We start from the raw sequence: 13,762 nt of genomic DNA, 5'->3' as shown, positions 1-13,762 counted from the left end.
GGGCCGGGGCGGGGCTCCTGGGAGGCGGCGGCGGCGGCGCCTGCGATTCGCGGCGGCAGATTCGCCACCGGCGCGGTGCGGCCCGGTTCCCCACACACACATACGCACACCGCCGGGCTCCCCGGGGCCTCCGCGCCGCCCCGCGTCGCCTCCCGCCGTCCCCGCCGCGCCCACTCCCCGCAGGCCGGGCCCGGCGCGGCCGTGTCGAAAGTGCGGTTGCTAGGGCCGGCGCGGCGCTTTACCCAGCGGCCGCCCCGCGCCAGGCGCCGCCGCAGCCTCCATTGTTGCGGCCCGGCCCGGGCCCGCCGCCGCCGCCCATGGAGCCGCCGCCCGCGCCCGCCCGCTGAGCGCGGCCCCGGGGCCGGTGAGCGCGGCCGGAGGAGGGGAAGGGAGGGGAGGGCGCGGCGGGGCGGGGGGGCCCGGCCCGGCCCGGCCCGGCCCGGCCTGGCCTCGCCTCGCCTCAGCCCCCCCCCCCTCCTCGGCCCTCCTCAGCCCGGCTTGGGCGGGCGACGCCATGGGCGTAGACTTCGACGTGAAGACCTTCTGCCACAACCTGCGGGCCACCAAGCCCCCCTACGAGTGCCCGGTGGGCACCTGCCGCAAGATCTACAAGAGCTACAGCGGGATCGAGTACCACCTCTACCACTATGACCACGACAACCCCCCGCCGCCCCAGCACACCCCCCTGCGCAAGCACAAGAAGAAGGGCCGCCAGGCCCGCGCCGCCAACAAGCAGTCGCCCAGCCCCTCTGAGACCTCCCAGTCGCCAGGCCGCGAGGTGATGACCTACGCCCAGGCCCAGCGCATGGTGGAGGTGGACCTGCACGGCCGCGTCCACCGCATCAGCATCTTCGACAACCTCGACGTGGTGTCCGAGGATGAGGAGGTTCCCGAGGAGGTGCCCGAGAACGGGAGCAATAAGGAGAACGCGGAGACCCAGAGCGTCCCGCCCAAATCCGGCAAGCACAAGAACAAGGAGAAGCGCAAGGACTCCAACCACCATCACCACAACGCCTCGGCTGGCACCACCCCCAAGCTCCCCGAGGTGGTGTACCGGGAGCTGGAGCAGGACACCCCCGATGCCCCACCTCGCCCCACCTCTTACTACAGGTATTGGCCGTGGCCGGGGCGCGAGGAGGCTCCCGGGCAGCGCTAACTCGTGCCCCAGGTCCGGAGGCAGAATTGGCCCCGCTCTGCACAGGCGGCTTGTCTGTGGCTCGTGGAAACGGCCTCTCCCGGGTCCCACGGAGCTGGCCATCCCGTGGCTTCAGGCTCTCGGCGCTCGCTGCGGCGTCGCGCCCCGGTTTGGAGGCTTCCGTGCGCCTGCAGAGCACTCAGTCGCTGATCCGGTCATTGCCGGCAGTTTGAGTGCTGCGCTCTTTCCTTGCTGGGATGGCAGGCACAGTTGTAACAAAAAACGAGTGCGTCCTCCTGCCTTCCCCGCTGCTCTTCAGAGCTGTGCTGGGATAGCTCTGGAGCCTCCCGGCACCGGGGTTTACCCGTAAGGTGTGTGCGTTCGCGGGCTTTAATGTGTCTTTGTTGTCTTACGGTTTTTCCGTGAGTGGTTTGCAAGTGCAGTGGCCCAAAATAATACCTCAAGCAGGGAGTTAATGCTGAACCAAAGTAAGAGTTGTGTGGCTACCCCTGCCATCGTAGTCACCACGCACCCCGAGGAACCGGCACCGCGTTCCAGGGATGGGATGGGTACATTATTTGGTGCCAGGGTGTTGGAAGAGAAACCTCCCCGTGGGGTGTCTGCAGTGGTGCTAGCTGCGATGGCGAGAGGTGGTTGCTGTGAGTCACTGGAGCAGCAGCCTCAGGGTTCCAGCTCTTTCCTCTCTAAGTAACATCCCCTCACCCACAACTCGGAGTGAAGGAGAAGAGGGCGCAGCCACCCTCGCCAGAGCTAACAGAATGTGGTGCCTCCATGCCTGGTTGCTGTTGTGTCTTGGGCATGAGGCCGCTGTCTCCAGAGCAGCTGGCACCTGCGTGGTGACTCGTGCAGGCTCCCGTCGTGCGCTGGTGAGTCTCCAAGGCCCGCGCCTCACCCGTTAGACGAGTGTTATTTCGTCTGTGCTGTGGCCAACACGCCGCTGCGCTGCTCGGGGTGCAGCAGCACCTCCTGTTTCTGCACGTTCCTGCCTTGGCGTTGCGGTTTTGTTTTGACTTACGGCCTGGCTGTAGCGTTTGAACGTTCCCTCGGCCCTGGCCTGTGCGAGTTAGGCTTCAGCAGCCCCACGCGCCCGCCGGCCGGGCCCTGACCCTCCTGTGCTGTCCTTCCAGGTACATCGAGAAGTCGGCAGAGGAGCTGGACGAGGAGGTGGAGTACGACATGGACGAGGAAGATTACATCTGGCTGGACATCATGAACGAGCGGCGGAAGACCGAAGGCGTGAGTCCCATTCCCCAGGAGATCTTTGAGTACCTGATGGACCGGCTGGAGAAGGAGTCCTACTTCGAGAGCCACAACAAGGGGGATCCGAACGCCTTGGTGGACGAGGATGCCGTCTGCTGCATCTGCAACGACGGGGAGTGCCAGAACAGCAACGTCATCCTCTTCTGCGACATGTGCAACCTGGCTGTGCATCAGGAGTGCTACGGGGTGCCCTACATCCCCGAGGGACAGTGGCTCTGCAGACGGTGCCTGCAGTCACCCTCGCGAGCCGTGGACTGCGCCCTCTGCCCGAACAAGGGGGGGGCCTTCAAGCAGACGGACGATGGGCGCTGGGCACATGTGGTCTGTGCCCTCTGGATCCCGGAGGTGTGCTTTGCCAACACCGTCTTCCTGGAGCCCATCGACAGCATCGAGCACATCCCGCCCGCCCGCTGGAAGCTGACCTGTTACATCTGCAAGCAGCGCGGCTCCGGGGCTTGCATCCAGTGTCACAAAGCCAACTGCTACACCGCCTTCCACGTCACCTGCGCCCAGCAGGCCGGGCTGTACATGAAGATGGAGCCCGTCCGGGAGACGGGGGCCAATGGCACCTCCTTCAGCGTGCGCAAAACCGCCTACTGCGACATCCACACGCCACCGGGCTCCGTGCGCAGGCTTCCCGCCCTCTCCCACAGCGAGGGGGAAGAGGAGGACGAGGAGGAGGAGGAGGAGGGGAAGGGATGGAGCTCCGAGAAAGTGAAAAAAGCAAAGGCCAAGTCTAGGATCAAGATGAAGAAGGCGCGGAAGATCCTGGCGGAGAAACGAGCCGCGGCGCCCGTGGTTTCTGTGCCCTGCATCCCCCCGCACAGGTACGACCTGCCGCCCTCCCTTGGCTGTGGGGAGGCTTCTCCCTTGCTCCGCGCCTCGTGTCCCGCTTTCCACGTGGGCGTTGTCTGGTCCCTCTCCTTAGCTTTTCGCACCGGCGCTTTTCGCTTCGGTCTGGCAGAGGGCTGTTGGTGTCCCGCAGAGAGGCTGGGCGATGCGCTGCCCCGCAAAGGTGTCTGGGCCCTCGGCAGGGCAGGAAATAGCTGCTGTGAGTTTAGCGGCAGAGAACGAACTTGGCCGGCCGCACCAGGAAGCAGCTGAGGGTTCCCAGCGCTCCTTTCCTGCCGTGCTGACCTCAGGCACGGAGCAAGCGAGGAGGAGGGGGCTGCTCTCCTTTCTGCCTTCGTTTCCTCCCAGGGCTGTGCTGGGGAAAAGAGGGAAGTGTGGGAATGATTCAGGCCTGGGAAATGGGCTAACCCCGGGGGTCGGTTGGGCTCTGGAGCGTGGAGGTCTCGTATCGGGATCCCTGCACCCTGCTGAGCACAGCTCATCCATCCCAGCGACCGCTTGCCCCTTGCTGGGCTTCCTCAGTGCTTTGTGCCTGTCGCAGGCGGCAGCTCTGCCCCGGTGCTGCCTGTTGGAACGGGCCTGGGTGGCAGCGGGGTGCAGAAAGCCTGCGAGGGGCGGCTGGCGCGGACTGGGGCTCCCGCCTGCCAAGGGGCACGGCTGTCGTGAGGTCGGCGTCGCAGCACAAAGGCAGCGCAGGTGCTGTCAGGAAGGTACGCGAGGCCTTGCCAGGAGTTGTGTGTCTGTCACATCTCGGCCCCGAGGGCTCACGGGAGGGCACAGACACCCGGTAGCTGCAGGTGCAACCGCTGTGTGTCTCGCTCTGGTCTGATCGTGGGGCAAATCCCAAAACAAGAGTATCTGAGAGCCTTGCCAGAATTTGTTGGTGTAGTTTATGACTCTTGGTGTCCTCGGCAGCGTGCAAAGGCAGGCAGAAGCATCTCAGGACGGTTTGGGCTCTTGCCATCGCCTTGCAGCAGGCATCGCACAGGTGAAGCCCGACCCAGGCGCAGAAGCATTTGCCTTCACGGCTGTGACCCAGCACCCCGCAGCTGCTGAGCTCTCCTCCTCCCCGCGGCAGGAGCGGTGCCGGGGCTGTAACCCCGTGATGCCCCAGTGCCGTACCTGCCGGCCCGTCCAGCACGGCCGTGGCGGCGCAGGGACATGGGACCGCTGCTTCCCTGCGGACCCTCCAGGCTGCCTCCCGTGCGGTTGGAGCGGAGGTCGCTGAAGCCGTGGGCTTTGCTCGCTGGGCAGCGTTCTGGTGGCTTGCGGAGGCAGGTCTCTGCTACGAGGCTGCTGGCTGTTTGCCACGGTCTGTTTGTGTCCCAGCCTTATGTCACTGCTCACTCGGGGCTCACTCTGTAGCCGGAGCCTCTTTTCTCATGTGTGGACACGTTGGCAGGCGGTTTGCGGGCTCTTGCTGCTATCATTGCGCTCACAGCGAAACCCACACTGAGCTAGAAGCTGTTAACCTCTCCCCAGGCCTTCCTGTTGGGATTAATTATTCTTCAAGGGCTGTTGCCAGAATGCCAAATGTCTTCCTGTGGGAGCTGTGCTTGGCCGGCGATGGCACATGAGGCTGCTCTCCCCGGGCTCTTCAGCTGAGGCTGATGCAGGTCGCGTCATCCCCCGCGAAGAGCTGTCCCTGTGAGACGTGGAGACGCTGGGGCTTTGTCCCTTCGGCTCCCCGCTGGTAGGGCACCTCTGTCCGGTTTCGCTGAACGAGGCTATCGCAGCCCCCGCAGGCCTTCTGCTGTTGCAGAGAGCAGGAAAATCCCTTTTGTGGAGTTTTGGGCTGTTTAGGGTAGTCCTTCGCTAGCTCGGATGGGAGCTCTGTTGTGCTCGTGCCTCCCGTTCCCCCCTCAGGCTTTGCCTGGTTTGGTGAAATTAGGGGCTCCCCAGGGCTGGAGTTTGTCTGGTCACGTTTGGCCAAGGCCCTTGTCACCGTGAGTGGCCCTCAGCCAGGTGACCAACGGTTTTGAGATAGCAGTGCTGTAACGCTTGCGCTCTCGAGGACTGGGAGCTGTTAAAGGTCTGGCCCGCGATGCGGCCGTGTTGCACCCTGACCTGGCACAACCTGCCCCCAGGCTTTTGCCCGAAAGTTGGCAGGAGGTAGGAAGGAAAAGACTACTTCAGGGAGGCAGGGCTGGATGTTTCCTGGCGTCCTCCGTTGCGGTTGATTTGGGGCGGCAGCTGCACTGCATGACTCGGTGTTACAGAAATTCCTGCCACGGGAAAGGGCGTTCTCTGCCCGAGGAGCTGCTCAGCTGCTCTCGGGTGGCCTTGCCGCTACATCCCCCCAGCCAGGGCTTCTCCTGCAGTGGCCAGGCTTGCCTTGTTGATGGGGTTTGTGGTTCCTCTCCCTTCTTCAGGCTCAGTAAGATTACAAACCGTTTAACCATCCAGAGGAAGAGCCAGTTCATGCAGAGGCTGCACAGCTACTGGACTCTGAAGAGGCAGTCCCGCAACGGCGTCCCTCTGCTCCGCCGCCTGCAGACACACTTGCAGTCACAGCGGAACTGCGACCAGGTAAGGGCTGCTCCTTGGGGTGCTGCAGGGAATCCTGGCTGCACGCGTGCTTCCTGCGCCTTCGGAGCTGCAGGCTCAAAGCCTTGCCTGCATGCGGTGCCTGCAGGCGCGGAAGAGGGGCCAAGGGTACAAGCTCCCAGCTGAGGAAAGGGCAGCCCCAGCTGCTTCTGCTGCTTCACCTTCTCCTCTGCTCTCGGCGTTCAGAGGTTTGCCAGGCGGTGACGCTGCTGGCAGCCTGTCATGGGAAGGGAATCCTGCCCTCTCGTGCTGCTGCACAGAAGTTAGGTCCTTCCTCGTGCCCGCCTTTAGCCTCGTGCCCGCGTTTAGCCGGTGGCAATGGCAAACCTGTCAGAAATGGCTCCAGTCTGAGGCCGCTGTGTCAGCGAGTGCCGAGAGAGGTGGCTGGAGATCTCCAGAAACAGTCTGGAAGGAACCAAGGCCTCGCTTCCAGTTTCTGAAACCGCTCCAGGAGCGCTCCCTGTGGGTGCTGCTTCCAGCCCACTGTCTGCCTCAGCCCTTAGTCAGCGCCTCACAGATGTGGAGTCTCTGGTGCCAGAGAGGAAGATTTTTCTCTAAGCTCCCTGTCTGAGCTCTAAGTCTTTCTTTCTGAGCCCTTTGAACACTGTGGCCAGGCAGGGGTTTCTCCTGCCTTTGCCCCCTCTCATTTTTATTAGCTAGAGAAGAGCTGAGACTGCTTCTGCTCATCTTTGGCTACGGCAGAATTAAAGTTGGCATTTTTTTGGTGCTCCAGAAGTGGAGGCAACCAGAGCTGTGTTCCCTTTTTGCTCTGTTGCCCTTTGCCGGAGTTCTGAGCAGCAGCACAGCCCCTGGTATTGTTGATCTGTGCTCTTGGGCAGCTGCAGGCAGTCAGTTGTGTTAGGAAGAGCATTTCCAGAGGCTTGGCCTGTCCTTCTCCTGGCATCCTAAGGGCTTGGTGACCAAGGAGCAGGTGTTCACCTCTGGCCAGAGGTCAAACTGTTTCTGAGTCACCCCCCTAGCAAGGGAACGGGGACCTTTGCTGTACCAGCGGGTCAGGCATGCCGGTTCCCTTTGCCAGGGAAGAGCCCTGGCACACGGTCAGGGAAGTGGAGATGGGAACACATCTCCTGTCAGCTCATGGTCTCTGATGTTCCCGCAGAGAGACACTGAGGATAAGAACTGGGCCCTGAAGGAGCAGCTGAAGTCATGGCAGCGCCTCCGCCATGACCTAGAGCGTGCACGCTTGCTGGTGGAGCTGATACGCAAGCGGGAGAAGCTCAAGAGAGAGACGGTAACGACTGTTTGCCCCTCCTTGGGGAACTGCTGGGGTGGGCATGAGCATGGGCTCTTAGGGTGCTGTAGGGTGTGTGCCGGGGTCCCCTCGGTCACTCTGCGCCCTGCCCTGGTGGCTCTGAGCGAAGGTGGCTGCTCTGCAAGGCTGAGGTGGGACGCGCAGGTGCCGGAGCCGGGGGTGAGGTGCAGTCCCTGCCCCTTGCAGCAGCAGGGAGAGGTGTCACTGTCCCGTGGGACTGACCCTGCCGCCCGGCTGCCAGGCCGGGGGCTCAGCCCCGCTCCGTTCCTCTGTTTCAGATCAAAGTGCAGCAGGTGGCACTGGAAATGCAGCTGACCCCCTTCCTCATCCTCCTCCGCAAGACGCTCGAGCACCTGCAGGAGAAAGACACAGGCAACATCTTCAGCGAGCCGGTCCCTCTGTCTGAGGTAACAGAAATCTACGAAGTAAGAACCCCCTCCCCCAGATTTCTACTTCACTCAAACTTGTCCCTTGCTCATGCCAAGGGCTGCGCAGGGCGCGCTCTGCTCCGGAGGCTCCCCGGGCAGCCTGGTGCTGGCTCGCACATCCCAGCACCGCTCACCCAGGGCGGGTGTGCAGCCATGGCCCTCCTGGGCGAGCCGAATGCAGCACAGCTGAGCTGGTGCTGGCCGGGGCACGGCGCTCGGCTCCTCCTCTGCGTGTTGCCGGTGGCTCCTCAGTGTCTGTGAGCGGCCGGGGATTCCCGCTGGGAAAGGCACAGTGCCGGCCCTTGGCAGGCGGCATGCTCTTACCTGTCCTCTCGTGAAGGCCGCTGCTGGGTGACAGACCGAGCACAGCACAGAAACGGGCTTGCTCCCCAGGCTGCCACTGCTAGGGGCAAGGGAAACGATTCCTGAGACCATCATCGAGTCCCTGGGGAGGTGGGGAAAGGCCGTGCTGGCCCTGCACGGCTCTGGCAGCAGGTCGGCGCAGAGGTGTCTCGGCAGAGCTGGGGAGGGAGGCTGCACGGTCCCACCTGCAGCCATTGCTGCCGCCTGGACGGCTCTGTTTTACCTGTCTGCATTCACCCTCACCCCCAGGGCTGCGCTTGCAGCTTCCTCCCCCAGGGAATGCCGTGTAGAGTTCTGAATCCCAGTGTCCTGGGTTTGGCCAGGACAGGGTTAATTTTCACCGGACTCCAGGAAGGGGCACAGCCGGGGGGTGGGGGCTGACCCCACCTGGCCAAACAGAGCCCGGTATTCCATACCCTGGGTTCCGGTGGGGGGGGGAGCTGGGCGGCGGGAACTCGCTCGCGGCTCGGGAGCGTGCGGCGCCGGTCCTGTCCGGGAGAGCGGGTCTGTTTTTGTTGTGTTTTCTCCTTATCTGTATCGTTGTTGTTCCTGTTCCCTTTGTTTGCTGTTCTGTTAAACTGCCCTTATCCCAACCCACCAGCTTCTGCCTCTTTCTTTTCATTCTCCTCCGCACGCCGGCAGGGGGAGGGGCGGCCGCGTGGCGCTTTTGTTGCCGGCGGCAGCCGAAACCAGAACACCCAGCTGCCCGCAGACAGGAGGAGAGGACAGGGTGCTGGCACGCGCGCTGGAGCTGTAAAAACGCTTCTGAGTGCGTCTCTGCTCGAACAGGTTGAGTACAGCACATGGGCTCCCTAGTCCGGAGGCGTTACTGTTTCTCAGGCTGCAGAAGCAGACGGTATTCCCCGATGTGCATTTGGGCAGAACACAGGGAGCGATACCTGATTCCTCTAACCACCGTTTTCTTGGAGCAGGTAATGCTAACCGATGGCTCCCGGGCTCTTAGCTCTGGCTCTTTCCTCATGCAGGTCCCAGACTACCTGGATCACATCAAGAAGCCGATGGATTTTCAGACAATGAAGCAAAACCTGGAAGCCTATCGCTATCTGAATTTCGACGACTTTGAGGAGGATTTCAACCTGATTATCAACAACTGTTTGAAATACAATGCCAAAGACACGATCTTCTACCGGGCAGCCATCCGTCTGCGGGAGCAGGGAGGTGCCGTTCTCCGGCAGGCTCGCCGGCAGGCGGAGAAGATGGGCATTGACTTTGAGACGGGCATGCACTTCCCCCACTGTGTGTCGGTGGAAGAGGCTCAGGTCCAAGACATCGAGGACGGTGGGTACTCATCCCCAGTCCCGGGGTACGAGGGCTACTCGGCGGTGAAGCCTGGGCAGAGTCAGGGTGCCCGGGGGTCTGTTTGAACTGCCTCCCGTGGGCCGTTCGGTTGGACGCGGGGGCTGTGTGTGCCTGCTCCCCGGAGAGGTGGGGGCTTTGCTAGCCAGGAACGTGTTGGCCCGATTAGGTTGGTTCTAGGCAGTGGCTTGTCTGTGTGTCCGGCCAGTTCCTTGGTCCCTCATCCTCCTCTTGGCCAGAGCAGGGGGCTGGCTGGGACATGGGTGCTGTCACTCAGCCCGTCCCCAGCATTGGCTCAGGCTCCCTCTGTGCTCCCCGGCTAAAGGACTGATCCCCCCTGGTCAGAGCTGTGTGCTCCCCGCTCTTTCCCCAGCTGCAGGCTTTGCTGGCTGCCACACAGCTCCTGATACCCCTCAGCTGGGTCTCACTGGCTCCGTGGTTGTAGTTCTGCTGGTCTCTGCTGCGTGCTGAGGAGCACCACCAGGAACAGCTTGTCAGAGAAGGGTCCTGTCAGGGTCCTCCTCGCCGTGCTCCAGGCTCAGTCAGGGGAACTTCCCTGCGCTGTAATGCTTCAGGATCCCTTTGACTCTTGTTTTTCTTGTTACAATCCCCTTTCTTTTTCCTACTGTCTCCTTGCCTGGGTCGATGGGAACCCTGGTATTCTCCAAGCTGCTGATCAGCCTGCCTTCCCCAGCATCCCCAGCTGGCTTGCTTCCCGCAGGGCTCCTTCTCCAGCTCTTTTAGGGTGGCATCCCGTGTTCACAGGTGTTTGGTACCATGTCAGCTGCTTCCTTCCCACAGGGAACCTGGATTGCCCTTTCAGGCAGAGGAGCTCCACAGAGCTCCCGATTTCTTTCATCGATCTCCTCCTCTTTGTTCCCCCAGAAGATGTGCGGCTGCTGCTTTCGGAGAATCAGAAGCACCTGCCCTTGGAGGAGCAGCTGAAGATCCTGCTGGAGCGGCTGGATGAGGTCAATGCTGGCAAGCAGAGCATCGGACGGTCGCGCCGGGCCAAGATGATCAAGAAGGAGATTACAGTCCTACGGCGGAAACTCGCTCACCCACGGGACCTGGGCCGAGACGGGCTGGAGCGGCACGGCTCCTCTGCCAGGGGAGTCCTGCAGTCGCACAACCCCTGCGAGAAGGACTTGCAGACAGACAGCGCTGCGGAAGAGAGCAGCAGCCAGGAGACTGGCAAAGGTACTGGTCCCTGCAGAATACTGCTGGTCCTGGGGAGCGGTGGCGAACTGCCTCTGGGCAGGCTGGCTGGGGAGATGCCGCCCTGCCGGGTGCCTGCTGAGGCAGGAGGGCTGTGCGGGTGCGCACACATCACTCCTCACTCCTCCTTAGGAGCAGGGCGGGTGGCCTCTTGGGGGCAGTCCCTTATCTCCCATTCCCCTGGGGGTCCCTCATTTCCCATGGTGCCTCCCGTAGCGGTGGGTGCAGAGTACAAGGCCCCCAGCTCCCTCCTGGCGTGCCCACCTGAGGACGGTACCCCACCAGGTTTGTAGTGAGCCGTTCCCGCCAGGCAAGGGGGGGTTGGCAGCAGAAGGCGGCCACCTCCTGCGTCGGGAACAGCCGCAGCGTGGTGTGCGTTTGCCTCCAGGGAGGGTCGGCAGGTCGCTGGCGTTCGCAGCTGCGGTCAGCATTCACCGGCGAGCTCGCCTCTCGTGCGGCCGAGGAACTGGATGCCGTTCTAGAGACTGAGAGTCCCAGCTGTGTGCTGTGGGCCGTGAGATGGATTGTTTCCTCCTGCCAGGCCCTGCCGTCTCCGCCACACTGCCTGGTTTCTCTGGGGGCATCGCGGAGCAGGCTGCCTTCAGTGTCCCTCCCTGCTTGGGCACACGGGAGGAAGCCGCAGCAGCAGTGACTGCCGAGCTCCAAACGGCCTCCCAGGGCTGGGAGCCAAACGCGGGCCAGCTGCCAGCTCCCCGGCCTCTGGACGGAGGTGCTGAGCTGGGCTCCGTGGGGAGCACAGCCACAGCCCCGGGCAGAGCTGCCCGGTGTCGCTGGGGGTTTGCCACCTCTGCATCCCGGTCCTGCCCGGCTGAGCACCGGGAACAGCAGGCTCTGCCGCAGGCAGGGAGCACTTCAGGGCCTTTGTCTTGCAAGGGTGCAGCGGAGCGTCTCAGCTGCTGCGTGTTGTGGGAAAGGTTTGTTCCTGCTTGCCCGCGCTTGACTTCTGTTCCCGTGAGGTTGCTGCGTGTGAAAAATTAGAGCATCTCTGGCTGGTGGAGTGTTCTTCCATGTCCCCATCTAGCTTTTGCTGTCAGCGGACCGGATAGTTTGACCCTGAGGGCACAGACATGGCAAAGCTTGAGATAGAGGATCTTCCGAGGCAGAGTTCCCGAGAAATGAAGCTGTTCCTTGGCGCTGCTGCCGTGCAGCCCCTGCCTGGTCCCGCGGGCTGCAGCTGACGCCTTCTCCTCTCCCTTCCAGGTCTGGGTCCCAATTCTTCTTCCACCCCAGCACATGAAGTTGGCAGGAGGACCTCAGTGCTCTTCTCCAAGAAGAACCCTAAAACTGCAGGCCCTCCAAAACGTCCAGGACGCCCCCCGAAGAATCGCGACAGCCAGATCCCTCCCGGGCACGGGAACAGCCCCATCGGGCCCCCCCAGCTCCCAATAATGGGCTCCTCGCAGCGGCAGAGGAAGCGAGGGCGAAGCCCGCGCCCCAGCTCCAGCTCGGACAGCGACAGCGACAAGTCCGCCGAAGACACTCCTATGGGTGGGTGCGGCAGCTCCCGCTGCACAGCCGGGCGGCCACAGCCCCACCAGGAGCACGTGGCGGGGTCCCCCCCGGTCGTAACGCTCTCCTGGTGGGGTGTTTTGCAGACCTGCCAGCCAACGGTTTCAGCAGCGGGAACCAGCCGGTGAAGAAGAGCTTCCTGGTGTACCGCAACGACTGCAATCTTCCCCGGAGCAGCTCCGACTCGGAGTCCAGCAGCAGCAGCAGCAGCAGTGCCGCTTCGGACCGCACCAGGTACTGGCCCCGGCCCGGCTCCGGTGGCCTTGGGGCTGCCGGGGGTGGGTGGCAGCAGGCGGCTCTCAGCCTTGAGCTGCCGCCCGAGGAGCGTGTTTGGTGGTACCCGTCTTGCTCACCCTCCTGCGGCCCAGCTGCTGTTAACTAAACGCTAGAAGGCTGCGGGCTTTGTGCCTTTTTTTAATGTAAAACCTAAAAGCTGTGAGCGTGCAGCAAAGGGCGAGCGGGGAGCACGAACCGGGGAGTTCCCTCCTGGCACGGCTCCGGCCCTTCCGGCAGCCAGCTCCAGCAGGTTCCTGCCTGCAGCTCTGATTTGGATCGGGGCATGTCTCCTGGGTGCCCTTGGGTGGAACTGGGTGAGGGTCCGGCCGGCGACCCGGCAGAAGCACCATCCCGCCTTTCTTGCTGGTACCCGTGCTGAGTCCTTCCCGGTGCCGAGGCCGGCGGCTGGAGCCCACGAGCACTGGTGTCCTGCCAGGCTGGCCCTCTCAGAAGCGGTTTTGGGAAGCCTAAGGTGGCTCCTGCCAACGGCCCCGCTCCCTCTCTCCGCAGCACGACGCCCTCCAAGCAGGGCAGAGGGAAGCCCTCCTTCTCCCGAGTGAACTTCCCGGAGGACAGCAGCGAGGACACCTCGGGGACAGAGAACGAGTCCTACTCCGTGGGCACGGGGCGAGGCGTGGGGCACGGCAGTAAGTACCGCGGCCCTGCAGCCGCACGCCCAGCCATTGCCGGGGGGGGGACATGCAGCTGACTCCCCTCTCCCCTCTCCTCCGGCACAGTGGTGCGCAAGGGCATGGGGCGCGGCACGGGCTGGCTGTCCGAGGACGAGGATTCCTCCCTGGACGCCCTGGACCTGGTGTGGGCCAAGTGCCGGGGGTACCCCTCCTACCCGGCGCTGGTGAGTACGGCCAGCGGGGCCCCCAAAACCCGCACACACCCCCTCCCCTCCTCTGGCAGAGCAGTGCCTGCGGCCCCCGTCCCCCCCTCAGCCCCCCCCCTCCTCCGCAGATCATCGACCCCAAGATGCCGCGGGAAGGCATGTTCCACCATGGCGTCCCCATCCCCGTGCCCCCCTTGGAGGTGCTGAAGCTGGGGGAGCAGATGACTCAGGAAGCACGCGAGCACCTCTACCTTGTCCTCTTCTTCGACAACAAGCGCACTTGGTAAGGCGGGGGGCTTCGGGGGGGCAGGGGGCGGCAGCCGCAGACGATTGTAACCCTCAAACGAGGTGGCCCCCCGCTCCCCGCAGGCAGTGGTTGCCCCGGACGAAGCTGGTGCCTCTGGGGGTGAACCAGGACCTGGACAAGGAGAAGATGCTGGAGGGCCGCAAGTCCAACATCCGCAAGTCGGTGCAGATCGCCTACCACCGCGCCATGCAGCACCGCAACAAGGTGCAGGGCGAGCAGAGCAGCGACTCCAGCGAGAGCGACTGAGCCGGCCCCGCCCCCGGCCGCTCCCCGCCGTATCTCAGGGCAAACGGGGCTCGGGGACGCCCCCCCGCCCCCCCTCCCCGTGCAGCTGGTCTGCACCCACCGGGCACGGGCACCGGGCACGGGCACCGGGCCCCCCCCCAGCGCCGCTCTC

General features: G+C 63.5%; 1 protein-coding gene across 4 annotated transcripts; it reads left to right on the top strand.

Annotated features, from left to right (window-relative positions):
* Positions 1 to 403: 403 nt before the first annotated feature.
* BRPF1 (bromodomain and PHD finger containing 1) lies at positions 404 to 13,701 on the top strand. 4 transcript variants are annotated; one of them, XM_075432796.1, is made up of 13 exons: positions 404 to 1,110; positions 2,284 to 3,243; positions 5,641 to 5,797; positions 6,936 to 7,067; positions 7,367 to 7,495; positions 8,866 to 9,178; positions 10,085 to 10,396; positions 11,636 to 11,923; positions 12,031 to 12,178; positions 12,731 to 12,867; positions 12,958 to 13,076; positions 13,187 to 13,341; positions 13,428 to 13,701. In XM_075432796.1, the coding sequence occupies exons 1-13, from the start codon at positions 515 to 517 to the stop codon at positions 13,609 to 13,611; spliced, it is 3,630 nt and encodes a 1,209-aa protein (XP_075288911.1). In that variant the 5' UTR covers positions 404 to 514; the 3' UTR covers positions 13,612 to 13,701. The 4 variants fall into 4 exon arrangements, with proteins under 4 accessions (XP_075288911.1, XP_075288910.1, XP_075288909.1 ...); XM_075432795.1 differs by having other exon boundaries at positions 10,082 to 10,396; XM_075432794.1 differs by having other exon boundaries at positions 7,367 to 7,513.
* The last annotated feature ends 61 nt before the right edge of the window (positions 13,702 to 13,762 follow it).

Source organism: Opisthocomus hoazin, chromosome 11 (genome assembly GCF_030867145.1).
Source record: "Opisthocomus hoazin isolate bOpiHoa1 chromosome 11, bOpiHoa1.hap1, whole genome shotgun sequence".
Classification (NCBI taxonomy): Eukaryota; Metazoa; Chordata; class Aves; order Opisthocomiformes; family Opisthocomidae; genus Opisthocomus; species Opisthocomus hoazin.
The sequence above is the reverse complement of the archived record's forward strand: the minus strand, read 5'-3'. Positions and strand labels throughout refer to the sequence as shown.